Source organism: Mustela nigripes, chromosome 12, assembly GCF_022355385.1.
Source record: "Mustela nigripes isolate SB6536 chromosome 12, MUSNIG.SB6536, whole genome shotgun sequence".
NCBI classification, from domain to species: Eukaryota; Metazoa; Chordata; class Mammalia; order Carnivora; family Mustelidae; genus Mustela; species Mustela nigripes.
Window position 1 is genome coordinate 72,305,866 of NC_081568.1, and position 16,469 is coordinate 72,322,334.

Sequence of the window (16,469 nt, forward strand, 5' to 3'; positions counted from 1 at the left end):
GCAAAAGACACCCTAAACGCAACTCTCTCTAAATCGTCGCTCTCAGGTTACGTAGTTCCGTAATTTACAAGCGAGGTCGCAGGTCACTAGAAACAAGCGTCTGCCGCAACAGCCTCCATTTTGCTTTTGGGCACCAACCTCAGGTGAGTTTATGCCTCGCCCACCTTCCTTTCTCTCTCGTCATCATGGAGGCGGGTTTTCTTCACGTCCGAGTGAACTTCAGAGAAACCCAGTGGCGGGGGCGGGGGGCGGAGGTAAAGGAGCAGCTAGGGCCAACCCAGGCAGACGGGACTGGGGAGGTGCACTCTGCCCTCATTCAAGATGGCGGCGCAAGCCCCGCGCTTTGTCCGGTCCGGCAGCACGCGTGCTTAGCCCGCCTCTCAGGCTCGGCGCTGCAGGGGCGGGCCTACGGCAGGGGGCGGGCCTACGGCAGGGGGTGGGCTCGCGCCCTGCGGCCTGGCCTTCAGTCATCTGCGGAGCGGTTGCCACCTTTTCACCACCGTTAGCATTCCCTGGTTTTGGTGGGGGAGATGGAGCCGGTGACCGTCGCGCCTGACAGCGGCGACCGGCCAGGGGCTCTGGCGAACTCAGGCCTGTCGGCTTCCCAGCGTCGGGCCGAGCTGCGGCGGAGGAAGCTGCTTATGAACTCGGAACAGCGCATCAACCGGATCATGGGCTTTCACAGGCCCGGGAGTGGCACGGGTGAGAGCCTCCCGTCTTCCCTCACTCTCCCACCCACCGCTCTGAGTCTTCGGGATCGTTCATGCTTTCCCTGTAACGCCCCTCTGGCCTTTTGAAAAAGCTCTGCTCTCTGACCTCCCCTCTTGTCTCCGTTTCTTAGGTGATGTCCCAAGTTCTCACTTAATTAACCCCCGGACCTTTCTAGTCCCTTTCAGTTTTCCGTGGGCTTCGCTCTAAGATTGTCCCCCATCTCCGCCGCAGGCTGCGAAGCCTTGGCTCCTATGCCATGGTGCCCTGTGCCCAGTTATGCGAGAGAGTCCCCTTTTTCGTTCCCCACGCCCTCCCCTCTCTTGCAGAGCGCACCTTTTATCCCGTCAGATGGCTCTATTGTGCGCCTCAGGGAAAAGACTCCTTTATTTCCATTCCAAATGCTTTCCCTTCCAGTGCCTTTCCTAGCGTCTGTCTGCCTTCTTTTGCGTTTCGCCGTTACTCTGTCGGCCCTCCCGCTCTTGTGTTTACTGAACAACTCCCTAGTCCTTCGTACGTGGAAATGGGACTCTTACGGTCATAGTCTGGTGTCTGTGTTCAGTGTCCTCAACACTGTCATCTACAGGCTTTCTACAACAGGAAGATAAAACTGGGTGACCGTTCTTTGTACCCCCAGCAAGTGGGTCGTGCCCCCCTGAGGTCTTCTCTCCTAGTGTGCTGAGATTGATACGATTGATGTCGGGAGCCTCATTTAACCCTAAAGAGAGTTCCTCATTTCTCGCCCAGTGCATGTACAATTCAATGAGTATTCATGTGAATATTTATTGAGCACTGACTATGTGCTAGTGTTCTCTAAGTTTCCATTGGTTGCCTTTTGTGATTGACTTTTATTCAGTGTTTGCAAGCTACTTAAAGCTTTGTGATTTCTGTGGGCTTTAGCTAGACAGCAGTGAACTTTTGGATAGTTCCCAAGTTACCAGGAAAGGTAATAAGCACTCTTTCAAATTCTTCTAGAGCAATAGTTAGAAGACACATTTTTCCTTTTAATGATTATCAACAGGATATTATTTCCGAAGACATTTATTGTCCTTCTCAAGCTATATTCTGTATTTTGTCCTTTTGCTTTGAAAATTCTGTCACTAAAGGTTTTGTTTTGCTTTTAAAGCAGAGCAGCATCTTCAAACTGCTTAGTTACCTACGAATGGCTCCCTCACTACAGTAGAAGGATTACGTAAACAGTAGCTTTACTGTAGGATATGCCACACCCTATGCTGGCAGGACTCTGGATTCAGAAAGTAGTATTAAAATACAGATTTTTAAAAAGCTTTAATGATTTTATATTTTTAATCAAATAAATTAGAGCAGGCAATGTAGTCATTCTTCTGGGAGATATTATCCGTGAAAACCTGGTCTTTAGAGCTTGCTCTATCCATGATCATCTTTCCCACTTTGTCTCCTAGTTTTATCTTCCTACTCCCAAAGTTTGGGTTGTATCCTCTTTTGGGGTGGTATATATTCTAAGGGTGGAGAGGAAGGAAACAGTTTATGTTTTATGCAGAATCAGTATTTAGATTCAGAGACTGCAGAGTTCTAGCAGTAGCGCATATTTTTTAATATGAAAGGTGTTTGCCAGTATATACTACATAAGACTTCTAAATTTCTTTTCTCAGAAGACGAAGGTCAAACAAAATCAAAGCAGCAGGACAGTGACAAATTGAACTCCCTCACCATTCCTTCAGTTTCAAAGCGAGTAGTGCTGGGCGATTCGGTCAGTACAGGAACGACTGACCAGCAAAGTGGTGTGGCCGAGGTAAAGGGGACTCAGCTGGGAGACAAATTTGAGTGTAGTAATGATGTAAACCTTGAGCTCCGGCAGCGGAACAGAGGGGACCTGACAGCAGACACTATCCAGAGGGGTTCTCGCCATGGCCTTGAACAATACCTCTCGAGATTTGAAGAAGCAATGAAGCTACGAAAACAGCTGATTAGTGAAAAACCCAATCAAGAAGATGGAAATACAACAGAAGAATTTGACTCTTTTCGAATATTTAGATTGGTGGGATGTGCTCTTCTTGCCCTTGGAGTCAGAGCTTTTGTTTGCAAATACTTGGTAAGCAGCAGAGTGGAAACTGCAAATTGGCTATGGAATGAATCCTTTTACTCCATGGAATTGATTTCCAGTATTACTATTAACCAGATTCATATGGCTCTTTGGAGATATAAACTGTTGTTCACCTTAGATATAGATGAAATGTTCTGGTAAAATACAGAGCCCAATAATAATTGCTTAACTTTTTCTATACTCTAGGTAGCATTCTGAATGCTTTACATGTATTGAGTCATTGAACCTCATCCTTCTGATTCTGTGTTTTATGGATGGGGGAATGAAGACTCAGAGGTTAAATCATTTGCCCAAGGTCACATAGTTCTAAGTGATAGCTAGGCTTTAACTTACGCAGTTTCTTTCCGAAATCAAAGGGTAAAGTATCTACATGTACTACATAAAAATTACCACTTTTCAAATAATTTGAACCTCAAAATGCAGTTCTGTGGTCCGAAACAGATGTAATTTTTCTGTGATTCAGCAAGCACTTCAGCATTTCATAATGTTGTAGTATCATAATGGCAGTCCCATATTCTTGGTGCTTTCACCTGCCAGGAGAAATGAAGAAAAGCATAGTTCATAGTTCAGTGTCTTGCTCTTAGAAGTATTTCCATTCACTAGACATTTTAGGAATAACTACCAACTAGTGAGCTCAAAGCAAATTTTTGAGATAATTAAAGTTTATATTATTCATCAAGAAAGTTTTTAAAAATCTATTTTATGCACATTTTTTCTTAAAGAGATTCCGTTGTACAGACTTAATTTGACATTACATTGTTATTATGGCTTTCAGCATTTAATGAGATATGTAGCTGCTTTTTTTTTTCTCCCCCCTTAAGGGCTCTGTGCTTTTAAGATTTTTAAAGTTAATGTCCTATTTATGTGTGAGGAGGCTTTTTGTTTGTTTGTTTGCGGTTTTTTGGGTTTTTTTGTTTTTCTGTTTTTTTGCTATCAGATCAGATTTACAGCTATTTCTCACAGCTTTCATTATACATCCATCTAGTAATGTTTGCTCTTTTACTCCCTTCATAATATTTTTAATTTTAAGAATAAATGTAAATTAATTATCATTTTGGTCTTTTCAGTTTTATTGTGCAAGAAGCAAGATAACCACACCATTTTACCTACAGTAAGAATAGCTTGTCATTTAGGTGCCAGTGGTATAGCTAATGAGATAATTTCTTGTCCGAGTGTCTGGGAATGGATGGCATCTAGTGAGTACTGGGCCTTTTATGTGTGCTTTGAAATTGTTGTTTGATTACTTCTAGATGAGAGAGATGTTACTGCATAATGTTTTATACATCTGTCACCACTGAATATTTTAAATCCTTAAAAGAATAAGTTTTTGTGAGAGTAGCCATTTTGGGGTACATTGAAAGAATGTGACTTGACTTGAGAGACATATTTTATGATAAGGAGATCCAGTCCCTTTATTTTTTTACCCTTGTGCAGAAACAAGACTGCTTTCAGCCACTACAATTAAATTTTGTATTTTTTTTTTTACAGTTTTTTTGCTTAGAATTTTATAGCTGCTGTTGATTTGATTTGAATGATGATGTTGAAAATACATAATTTTATTTTCTGTCTTCACAGTCTATATTTGCTCCGTTTCTTACTTTACAACTTGCGTACATGGGACTATACAAATATTTTCCCAAGGTAAATTAAAACTTTTTCTAAATTATGGTGATGTATTTAGACTGATTGATGACTAGATGATTTTAAGAACTTAAAAAAAATTAGTCATACTCATTGTCTGAATCAATGCTACTAGAAGTGTCATTGGCCAACCAATGCTGATCTTAAAACTATTTATTTTTTTTTGTAACAAGTTCAAAAAGTGAGTGATAGAAACTTTTTGGCAATTTGACATTGCTGTAACATTTTTCATGTTTTACAAAAATGTTGGTCCATCATGGATTGGGGGGAAAACTTAACCACAGAGTTTGAATAATACTTTTCTGAGAAAATATTCAGTTTAATTATTTAGTGAATTTAGTAATACATTTTATCTGTAATAAAGGAAATTAATTTTATTTTATTTTATTTTTTTAAAGATTTTATTTATTTATTTGACAGACAGAGATCACAAGCAGGCAGAGAGAGAGAGAGAGAGAGAGGAGGGAGCAGGCTCCCTGCTGAGCAGAGAGCCCGATGCGGGACTCGATCCCAGGACCCTGAGATCATGACCTGAGCCGAAGGCAGCAGCTTAACCCACTGAGCCACCCAGGCGCCCAGGAAATTAATTTTAAAATGGGTTCATTTATCTTACTATGCTCTTTACTGGATGCCTAATAACATGCACTGTGTCTTTAATGTCAAGGCCCTGGTATTTCCAAGAAATATTTGGCCAAAATTGAAAAACAGAATCATGGAGAGTGTCCGTGTTTACCTAGTCTGCTTAACTACAAATATATACACAGTTTTACGGGACTTGGCTGGCGTAGACTGTAACCTCACTGATGTAATTGAGTTTTGTGTGAGGTTTTTTGTTTTGTTTTTGTTTTTTTTTTAAGATTTTACTTATTTATTTGAGATAGAGTGAGAGCCAGACAGAGAGCATGAGCAAGGAGGGGAGGGGCAGAGAGAGAAGGAGAAGCAGGGTTTCCACTGAGCATGAACCCCAATGTGGGGCACAATCCCAGGAACCTGGGATAATGACCTGAACTGAAGGCAGACACTTAACCCAGGTATCTCTTGTGTGAGATTCTTACTGAAAAACTGCTACTTGGTCTTTTGCTTAATCATTTATAATGCACTGAAAGACCTCATGTGTGTTTTCAATGGATTTGAAACATTTACATTCACGAAGAGTTAAATAGATTATATATATAATACAGAAAGGAATGTAATTTTATTTGTAAATTTATTTAACTTTTTTGAATGATATAGGTGTATATTTATTGAAAGATTGATTATAGTTTTGCAATAGCAAAGTTTAGAAACAGCGAAGATGTCTACTAATAAATGACTCATTAAATTATGGCATATCCGTTGAGAATGATGAAGCTCTGATATATGGATAATGGTGAGGTTGCCCAGAAATATTAAGAGAAGAAAGCAAAATGCAGAATACGATCTAAAGTATGCTACTTTTTTCATAAAAAGGAGGAAAATAGGGGAGCCAGGGTGACACAGTTGGTTAAGCATCTGACTTGGTTTCAGCTCAGGTCATGACATCAGGGTCCTGGGATCAAGCCCACACTCAGGCACCACACTCAGCATGGAGTCTGCTTAGATTCTCTATCTCCCTCTCCCGCTCGTGCTTTCTCTCTCTCTCTGTCTCTCTCAAATAAATGGATAAAATCATAAAAAAAAAAAAAAAAAGAGGAAGAGAAAAATGGATACTTGATTTTCTTGTATATGTGTGAAGACACTTTGGAAGAATTTTTTAAGATTTTATTTATTTATTTGAGAGAGAGAGCACATGTGGAGTTGTGGGTGAGGAAGAGGGAGAAGCAGCATCCCCACTGAGCAAGGAGCCTGATAGAGGACTCAGTCTCAGTACCCTGAGATCATAAGAGCTGAAGGCAGCCATTTAACTGACTGAACCACCCAGGTGCCCCTCAGCTCAGGTTTTTATCTCATGGTCGTGTGTTTGACCCCCATGTTGGGCTCTACACTGGGCACGGAGCCTACTTTAAAAAAAAGAAAAAAAAAGAAAAGGGAAAAAAACCTGTACAACCCCAAGATCAAGAGTCACACACTCCGTTGACTGAGCCAGCCAGGCACCTAATATACTCGACGAATATTGCATGAAACTATTAACAGTAGTTATTTGTGCAGGAGTGTGTATGGGTTACTAGGTAAACGGGGGAGAGAAAAGGAAGGGAAGTTACTAAATACTTTTTTCTCAACCAAACATTTTGTTGTAACTTTTTTTTAAAGATTTATTTTACTTTTATTTATTTGACAGAGAGAGAAAGAGAACACAAGTAGTCAGAGAGGCAGGGAGAGGGAGAAGCAGGCTCCCCGCTGAGCACTCCATCCTAGGACTCTGGAATCATAGTCTGAGCCGAAGACAGATGCTTAAGCTATGAGCCACCCAGGCGCCCCTTATTTTTTATTTTTTAAGAGTTTTGTTTGTTTGTTTGAAAGAGAGCTTGTGTGTAGGGGGTAGGGAGGGGAGGGTAGAGGGAGAGAGAGAATCCAAATCAGACTTCCCACTGAGCACAGAGCTCATTCCCACTGAGTACTCCATCCCAGGACCATGAGATCACAACCTGAGCTGAAATCAAGAGTCAGGTGCTCAACTGACTGAGCCACTCAGGTGCTCCAGGACTTTTTTTTTAAAGTAATCTCCACGTCCAACATGGGACTTGAACTCAGAACCCTGAGATCAAGAGTTTCATGCTCCACCAAAGGAGCAAGCCAGATGCCCCTTACGACAGTTTTTATTTTTATTATTTTTTAAATATTTTATTTATTTATTTGACAGAGAGAGAGAGATCACAAGTAGGCAGAGAGTCAGGCAGAGGGGGAGGGGGGAACAGGCTCCCTGCTGAGCAAGGAGCCCGATGTGGGGCTCCATCCCAGGACCCTAGGATCGTGACCTGAGCCGAAGGCAGAGGTTTAACCCACTGAGCCACCCAGGCGTCCCGCCTTAGGACAGTTTTTAAACTCACAGAAATGTTTAAAGAATTGGCAGTGAACTACCATTTACACTGATGACCTAAATTCTATAATTAACATTTTGTTATATTTTCATGTATTTCAGAGTATGTTGTAGTTGTAGACATTGGTATACTTTACCTCTGCACATTTTGGCCTACATGTCATTAACTACAATTCAGTGGTGGTTTCTGGTTCTTTTTTTTTTTAAAGTAAAATTTTTTTACAGTGAAATGTTCAAGTCTTTAGTATACCATTTAATGAGTTTTTCACCCTGTGAAACCCAAATGTTTTCAAGGTTTAGAATGTGACTGTGGGGATGTTCCACCGTGCCCCTTTCCAGTCAGCTTCAGCCCCTACAGACTGAGGACCTGATTTCCTTTTTCCCACTGTAGATTAGTTTTTGCCTGTTTCAGTACCTCTTTTTATTTTTCTTTTTTTAAGATTTTATTTATTTATTTGTTAGAGAGAGAGAGAGCGTGAGCACAGGCAGACAGAGTGGCAGGCAGAGGCAGAGGGAGAAGCAGGCTCCCTGCCAAGCAAGGAGCTGGATGTGGGACTCGATTCCAGGATCCTGGGATCTTGACCTGAGCCAAAGGCAGCCGCTTAACCAACTGAGCCACCCAGGCATCCCCTTTTTTTTCTTTCTTTAAGATAGTAAGTAATCTTGGGCGCCTGGGTGGCTCAGTGGGTTAAGCCACTGCCTTCGGCTCAGGTCATGATCTCAGGGTCCTGGGATCGAGTCCCACATCGGGCTCTCTGCTCAGCAAGGGGCCTGCTTCCCTTCCTCTCTCTCTGTGATCTCTTCCCTTCCTCTCTCCTACTGTGATCTCTCTCTGTCAAATAAATAAATAAAATCTTTAAAAAAAAAAAAAAGATATTAAGTAATCTCAGGGCACCTAGGTGGCCCCTAGGTGGGTTAAGCCTCTGCCTTCAGCTCAGGTCATTATCCCAGGGTCCTGGAATAGAGCCCTGCATCGGGCTCTCTGCTCAGTGGGGAGCCTGCTTCTCCCTCTCTCTCTCTGCCTGCCTCTCTGCCTACTTGTGATCTCTCTCTCTCAAATAAATAAATAAAATCTTTAAATAAACAAAAAAGATATTAAGTAGTCTCCATTGTGGGGCTTCAATTTACAATCCCAGGATCAAGAATTGGCATGTTCTACTGACTGAGCCAGCCAGGCTCCCCTTTATACATGTGAGATCATTCCTATACATACTTTTTTGTACAAGGCTTCTTTTATTCTCCATAATTTTGAGATCCATCCATGTTGTTGAGTATATTGGGCCTCACCGCCCCCCCCCCCCCCGCCTTTGTTTTTTCTGACAAATATTCCGTTGTGTGACTGTATCCATTTGTTTATCTGATCTCCTGTCCAGGGACATCTGTCTAGGGTTGTTTCCAGTTATTGGTTATTATGTCTAAAGTGGCCTATGATTTCTCTTGGGTAACAATACCTTTTTATATTTAGAAATTTTGGGGGCTCAGCTGCTTTTGGCTCAAGCCATGATCCCTGGGTCCTGTGTTTGAGTCCTGTGTTGGGCTCCCTGCTGTGCGGACAGTCTGCTTCTCCCTCTGCCTCTTCTCCTTGTTCATGCTCTCTCCAAAAAAAAAAAAAAAAAATCTTTAAAAAGGTTTTTAATCATGTGACTAGATTTGGTGATACCAAATCGACTAAGTAAATGAAAATTCAGCCTTAAATGTCTTTAAAAATTAGCCAAGAAAATTTCATCAGGGAATACATGTTCTGGGTGCCTGGGTGGCTCAGTCAGTTGAGTGTCTGCCTTCGGCTCAGGTCATGATCCCAGCTGAGCCCCACATCAGACTCCCTGCTTCTTCCTCTCATACTCCCCCTGCTTGTGTTCCTTCTCCCACTGTCTCTTTCTGTCAAATAATAAATAAAATCTTAAGGAAAGGAAATAGATGTTCATTGATATCCTACTACATGTGTAACAAGTGTGAATTCCTTTGCATGACCGTTAGAGCTCTATAGAATGTTCCTATGATTCTGTCACAAATAATAAAGTATGGCTATTACTCTTCTCTTACTTTTGTTGTCTAAGATGTACCTCCAATAAGATTTCTCCTCTCATTTTTGTCCATCTAAATCTTGGTCATTCCTGAAGGTCTGTTTTTGATTTTACTTCCCTTTGAAATCCTTCCCTGGGCTTTCTTTATACACCTAACCCTGGAGTAAGTTTCTATCTTCTTTGAGCCACTGTGCCATACATTATTCATGTACTTCATTTAGCAGTGATTTATGTCTCGTGTATTAGTGTTTTTTCTGTTTTTGTCTTGGCTGTTGTATATATCTTAAATTGTTATTTGTCTTGCCTTCCTTCCAAGATAAGACTTTTTTTTTTTTTTTCACTTTGAGAACTTGGTTAAAGGTATTTATTTATTTATTTATTTATATTTAAAGATTTTATTTATTTATTTGACAGACAGAGAGCACAGTAGGCAGAGAGGCAGGCAGAGAGAGAGAGAGGGAAGCAGGCTCCCTGCTGAGCAGAGAGCCTGATGTGGGGCTTGATCCCAGGACCCTGAGATCATGACCTGAGCCGAAGGCAGAGGCTTTAACCCACTGAGCCACCCAGGCGCTCCTGGTTAAAGGTTTTTAATCATGTGACTAGATTTGGTGATACCAAATCGACTAACTAAATGAAAATTCAGCCTTAAAAGTCTTTAAAAATTAGCCAAGAAAATTTCATCAGGGAATACATGTTCTGGGTGCCTGGGTGGCTCAGTCAGTTGAGTGTCTGCCTTCGGCCACTTTACACTTTACACCTTTAACCAGTTTGCTGCTTTACATATTATACACTTAGTAGATGCTAATATATTACTGACTGATGTTTTGAAACTTCATTAACAGGTTTGATTCAGGCAAAAATAATAGTACTGATAATGTTTGTGTATAGCTTAAGTAGTCTTCTGAAAGCTGTAAGATTTATCAAAGTCTTTCTGTATACAGGGTGAAAAGAAGATAAAGACAACTGTACTAACAGCTGCCCTTCTATTATCTGGAATTCCTGCTGAAGTGATAAATCGATCGATGGATACCTATAGCAAAATGGGCGAAGTTTTCACAGATCTCTGTGTCTACTTTTTCACTTTTATCTTTTGTCATGAACTCCTTAATTACTGGGGCTCTGAAGTACCATGAAGCTTGCAGCACTCAGCAGGAGAAGCTTACCAAAAAGCACCTTCTCTTCAAAACTGCAGTGTCTCTAAGGAGGCAGATGGCTTTACACCTTTATGTAATTCTTGTACTTGATAGGGGTTGTAAAATCATTTGATTAGGAATGGAATGGCAGGTTCCCTGATTTAAAAGCGTTGAGTTTGTCTTAATACTGTTGTGAAGAATAGACTTCCATTGTCATTAATTGACTTTTCTTGTATAATTAGAATCCCTAGTCTCCACGTTTCTCTAACTTCTAAGATTTGTAATTTCTCTTTTGGGAGCTGAGCTGCTGCTTTTAGGAGAGCACATGAATACGGTCTCATCCAGCCCCAAGGGCTACAACTTGTATTTGTGTTACTCTGTCCTGAGAAATGGAGCCATTTAAAAATAAAATGAGAGAAACTGAACTGTCTAATGTTAAGTCTGCACATGCTAACTTATAAAGGCTATTTTGTCAAGTATCTTAATTTATACTCCAGTGCAAATATGGAGTAATGAAACAATTTTTAATATTCATACATGTGAAATTAGAAGGTATTTATAAAGGTATTCATTTTCATTTTTATTTATGAAAAATTATTTTTTATTTAGAAAAAAAATTTTAAATATTTTATTTATTTATTTGACAGAGAGAAAGCATAAGCAAGGGGAGCAGCAGGCACAGGAGAAGCACGCTGAGCTCCCTGCTGAGCCTGATACAGGGCTCAATCCCAGGACCCTGAGATCATAACCTGAGCTGAAGGCAGACACTTAACTGACTGAGCCACCCAGGTGCCCCTATAAAAATTTTTTTATTACCAAACTCGTAATTGGGAATTTTCACTTTGGAGTTTTCAATTTCTAGTAGTAAGGTTTTTAATTTATTTTTATTATTTACTTTTAAAACAATTTTTAAGATTTTATTTACTTATGTGACAGAGACACAACTAGACAGGGAACACAAACGGGGAGTAGGAGAGGGAGAAACAGGCTTCCTGCTGAGCAGGGAGCCCAACGCAGGGCCTGATCCCAGGACCCTGGGATCCTGACCCGAGCCCAAGGCAGACGCAATGGCTAAGCTACCCAGGTGCCCCGTTTTACTTTTAAGTAATCTTGAACACTCCCCTAGCCCCCATGGGGCTGGAACTCATGATCAAGAGTTGCATGTTCCTCCTTCTGAGGCAGCCAGGTGCCCCTAGAAGTAAGGTATTTAAGCAAACGAGAACAGCATGATTAGTACATATAGAATTGGGATTTGAAAATTCACTGGGGTATGCAACCTAGTATCATAAATCCCCTTTTAAACAACTTGGTAACACTATCATATTTGGAAGGTTATAAAACATTAAACATCATATTGCTTAATATTAAATTACCTTAAAGATTTTTGTATAAATTTGATTAATTCTTGTGAAATTATAAATATATATACCTTCTTTTAGTTACTCCCAAAGTCTTTATTTATTTATTTATTTTTAGATTTTATGTATTTGGCAGAGCACAAGCAGGGGGAGCAGCAGAGGGAGAATGAGATGCAGACTTCATGCTGAGCAGGGAGCCCGATAAGGGCCTCCATCCCAGGACCCTGGGATGATGACTTGAGCTGAAGGCAGACACTTAAGCCACTGAGCCACCCAGGCGCCCCCAAAGTCTTTATTTTTGTTATTTTACTTTGAACCACAATAATAGAGAATAAGTATAATTAAGTGTATTCCTCTGACTTAGGTAAGATGATAAATACACATTCTTCTTGACTCCCTAATGAATCTAGTATCTAGAGGATTAGAAAGCACCCTTGAATGTCATTTCCCCTCTCAATTCCTGGGAGGACACTAGTGGTCTTCCGTTGCACATATTTATTTCTTTTGTTTCTTCTCTTTTTTCCTTTCATTTCTTTCTCTTTTTTTTTTTTTTTTTTGTTCTTTTTTTTTCTAAGATTTTTCTTTATTTATTAAACCGAAAGAGATCACAAGCAGACAGGCAGGCGGGGCGGGACGGAGCGGGGTGGGGGGGGACGGGGGAGGAGCAGGCTCCCCGCTAGAACCCTGAGATCATGACCTGAGCTGAAGGCAGAGGCTTAACCCACTGAATCACCCAGATGCCCCTCCTTTTGTTTCTTTAAAAAGAACAAAAAGGCCTCAGTTAGCCAGTTGACACATGGAAAGCCTTAATAGTTGTAGATCATTATCAAATCTTGTCAGAAGAGGTAGCTATAATATATCTGTGTCTCTTGGTGCCGCCTTTTTTTTTTAATTTAGCCAATTGGCATCTTCTAATAATTAAAGTATGTTTAATAATAATGCACAGAAATGGGAGTTTCTCAGTTTGAGGAATAAACTTTTACTTAGAAATTTCAAGGACTTGAAATATTCATGGGTTAAAACTAGACTGAAAAGTGACATCTTTGACTAGTAGCTTTTTAGGCTGATTAGTTGTATAAATGGATGTGCATGTATCACCATTGGTACTAAAAACAGCAAGAGGGTTATGAGAGAGAACTGGGTTAATTAGAAACAAAATCTGCTTTGGAAGTCAGGGCATTTTGTTAAAAGTGATGTGTCGGAGACATACTGGACTATAATTACTTCTTTTATCTGCCCTAATAGTTAAAAACAGCTTTTTCTGGGACATAGAATTGCTCCGAACTTTACATAAACTTGCTGTGAAGATAAAAAGCCTTTCAGGATTGTCACATGAATGTGTTCTCTTAAAGGGAAGTTAGTTCTAGGGGGCATCTGGGTGGCTCAGTTGGTTAAGTGTCTGACTCTTTGTTTTCTACTCTGGTCATGATCTCAAGGTTATGAGATCCAGCTCCAGGTCGGGTTCCATGCTCAGTGGGGGAGTCTGCTTGAGAGTCTCCCTCCTCCTCCTGCTCCTCCCTCTGCTCTCTCTCCGTCTCTCTCTTGCAAATCTTTTTTTTTTTAAGTGGGAGTTAGAAATGAACATCTTGAAAACAGCTCTGGCCTGGGTATCAGATGCACGGGTTCTGGTTCCGGTTTAGATTCCGAAAAGATTAGTGACCTAGGATTAATTTTGTGTTTGTTTCCAGAGTCTCCATTTCCTCAGTTGAAATCAAGAAATTCAAGTACGGGATTTAAAAAATCTGTTCCTGCTGTAACATTAAGTTTTGCTTGGCCTCATCCAATTTCATGACTTCAAATACTGCGTTCTTAAACATTCCATAAAATGTTTTTGACCCCTCTCTCTTTTTTTTTAAAGATTTTATTTTTTTATTGAGAGAGTGAGAGAGAGCATGAATGAGGAAGAGAGGGAAAAGTAGGCTCCCCACAAAGAGGGAACCTGACTCAATCCCAGCATCCTGGGATCATGACCCAAGCCCCCTCAGACAAGTTCTATTTCTCCCTTGAACCCCAGATTCCTGTGTCTCCTATATGGCCATTATCTCCTGGATATCTAGTAGGCAGCTCAAACATCACATCACTACATCAGATCTACTGATTTTCTCTACATCCCCTATCAAATTTCCTGCTTCCATGCCTTTCTCCACAAGATCACCACACCCCCACAGCAGCTCTGTTTAAAGCCTGATGGGAGGCATAAAGATGACAGTTCATATCTAACTTAGTGTTTGGAGAGCTACCTGTGGAATATATCCAGAATCTGACCACTTCTCAGTGTCTCCATGTTTAAGTCACTAGTGGTTTCCTATTTCTCTTAGATTGAAACCAATACTTGTTACCTTTAGTCCACAATGAAGCGATGTAGAATGACTCTGATACTTCCTGTCCATTCTGTCAGGTATCAGCCCAGGCCTCTTTTACCCTGGGGATGGACTGTACTGTTGTCACCAATGGACAGGAAGGCACAGAGGAAGAGCAGAAGACTGTCTTGGAGTCATAACTAGGTTTCTTCTTCTTCTTTTTTTTTTTTTTTAAGATTTTATTTATTTATTTGACAGAGAGAGATCACAAGTAGGCAGAGAGGCAGGCAGAGAGAGAGAGGAGGAAACAGGCTCTCCTCGGAGCAGAGAGCCCGATGTGGGGCTCAATCCCAGGACTCTGGGATCATGACCTGAGCCAAAGGCAGAGGCTTTAACCCACTGAGCCACCCAGGCTCCCCGGTTTCTTCTTTTTTTAATCAAGTGTTTTGAGGTCAAATTTATATGCAGTAAAATGTGTCAATCTAAAGTTTACAGTTTGGGGCGCCTGGGTGGCTCAGTGGGTTAAGCCGCTGCCTTCGGCTCAGGTCATGATCTCAGGGTCCTGGGATGGAGTCCTGCATCGGGCTCTCTGCTCAGCAGGGAGCCTGCTTCCTCCTCTTTCTCTCTGCCTCTCTGCCTACTTGTGATCTCTCTCTGTTAAATAAAAAAAAAAAATCTTTAAAAAAAAATAAAGTTTACAGTTCATTGAGTTTTGATGAATGTGTACATACATGCATTAACCGCCACAATCACAATCTGGAACTTTTCTTTCTTAGGCAGAAGAATGTAAAATAGTACAGACGAATGTTAACTATGAGAGCTTCTGTCTACATTATAGCTTTGTGTCAAAACAATACTTAACAATTCAGTGTGTTCTCCTAGGTGAGTCATTCTCACCTTAAGTATAATTTCAAAATTGCCCAAGAAGCTTAAAAATTCCCAGTGCACAGGAAGCACTCCAGACCAAGTAAATCAGAATATCGGTATAGAACGCATGGATCCATTTATGTATATTTTTTAAGATTTCATATTTAGGTAATCTCTACACCTGACCTGGGACTTGAACTCACAACCCTGAGATCAAGAACTGCATGTTCTATAGACTGAGCCAGCCAAATATCCCATCATGTACGTGTGTGTGTGTGTGTGTGTATGTATGTATAGTGAGAGAGAGAGAGATTTTTATTTATTTGGCAGAGAAGGCACAAGCAGGGGAGTGGGAGAGGAAGCAGGCTCCCAGCTGAGCAGGGAGCCTGATGTGGGACTGGATTCCAGGACCCTGGGATCTTGACCTGAGCCTGAGGCAGATGCTTAACCATCTGAGCCACCCAGGCACCCCATCATGTATTTTTAATTTTTTTTAAGACTTTATTTATTGGGCCCTGGGTGGCTAGTTGGTTAAGTGACTGCCTTCACTGGGGTCATGATCCTGGAGTCCTGGCATCCAGTCCCACATGGGGTTCCCTGCTCAACTGGGTGTGTCTGCTGCTCCTCTGACCCTCCTCCCTCTCCTTTCTCACTGTCCCACAGATAAACACATAAAATCTTTTTTTTTTTTTTTTAACACATAAAACCTTTATTTGAGAGAGAGAGAGGGAAAAAGAGAGAGGGAGGAGGGTCGGAGGGAGAAATTGACTCCCAACTGAGGGGAGAGCCAGACCTGGGTTGGATTCAATCCTAGGATCCTCGGATCATGATCTGAGCCAAAGGCAGACACTTAACTGACTGAGCCACCCAGGCACCCTCCTATCATGGTTTTTTTTTTTTTTTTTTTTTACAGTGTCCAAGCTCAAGCCATGTTGAGAAACACTATAATCTTAGGAATATATTTTTAGCTTTTCCTTTTCCCCACCCTCTTAACTCCTACTCAGTCTTCACATCTCATCTCAAAGGTCACATGCTCAGGGAACCTTTCTGAACTCCTCTCCTATGCTGTAATCTCTTTTGTATTACATTTGCTTGTGTTTTTACTTATGTCTATATACCCCACTAACTTGTAAGCTCCTGGAATGTAAGACATGCCCCACACATATACCATCAATATAAATGAATGAGAGTGAATGATGTTGGTAGCATCACTCAGCTCAGGTTAAGGGGTGGGAATGCATATGGTGCCTCAATGTCCCTTGCAGGAAAGACCTTCTTCTTCTTCTTCTTCTTCTTCTTTTAAATAATTTTTTTTAAATTTTAATTTTTAAAAAAATATTTTATTTTGGGGCGCCTGGGTGGCTCAGTGGGTTAAGCCGCTGCCTTCGGCTCAGGTCAT

General features: G+C 41.1%; 1 protein-coding gene across 1 annotated transcript; it reads left to right on the forward strand.

Moving 5' to 3' along the window:
* Window positions 1-403: 403 nt before the first annotated feature.
* Window positions 404-10,970, forward strand: CAMLG (calcium modulating ligand). The gene is made up of 4 exons (XM_059416596.1): window positions 404-702; window positions 2,340-2,779; window positions 4,367-4,432; window positions 10,354-10,970. Exons 1-4 carry the CDS (start codon window positions 531-533, stop codon window positions 10,543-10,545), a joined length of 870 nt encoding a protein of 289 aa, XP_059272579.1. The 5' UTR covers window positions 404-530; the 3' UTR covers window positions 10,546-10,970.
* The last annotated feature ends 5,499 nt before the right edge of the window (window positions 10,971-16,469 follow it).

What these genes read in the sequence shown, in the direction of transcription:
- CAMLG (XM_059416596.1), top strand. Translation starts at nt 531, where the DNA reads ATGGAGCCGGTGACCGTCGCGCCTGACAGCGGCGACCGGCCAGGGGCT. An exon ending in CTTTTGTTTGCAAATACTTG is followed by an intron (nt 2,780 to 4,366) that starts GTAAGCAGCAGA and finishes CTGTCTTCACAG; the next exon opens with TCTATATTTGCTCCGTTTCT. An exon ending in TATACAAATATTTTCCCAAG is followed by an intron (nt 4,433 to 10,353) that starts GTAAATTAAAAC and finishes TTCTGTATACAG; the next exon opens with GGTGAAAAGAAGATAAAGAC.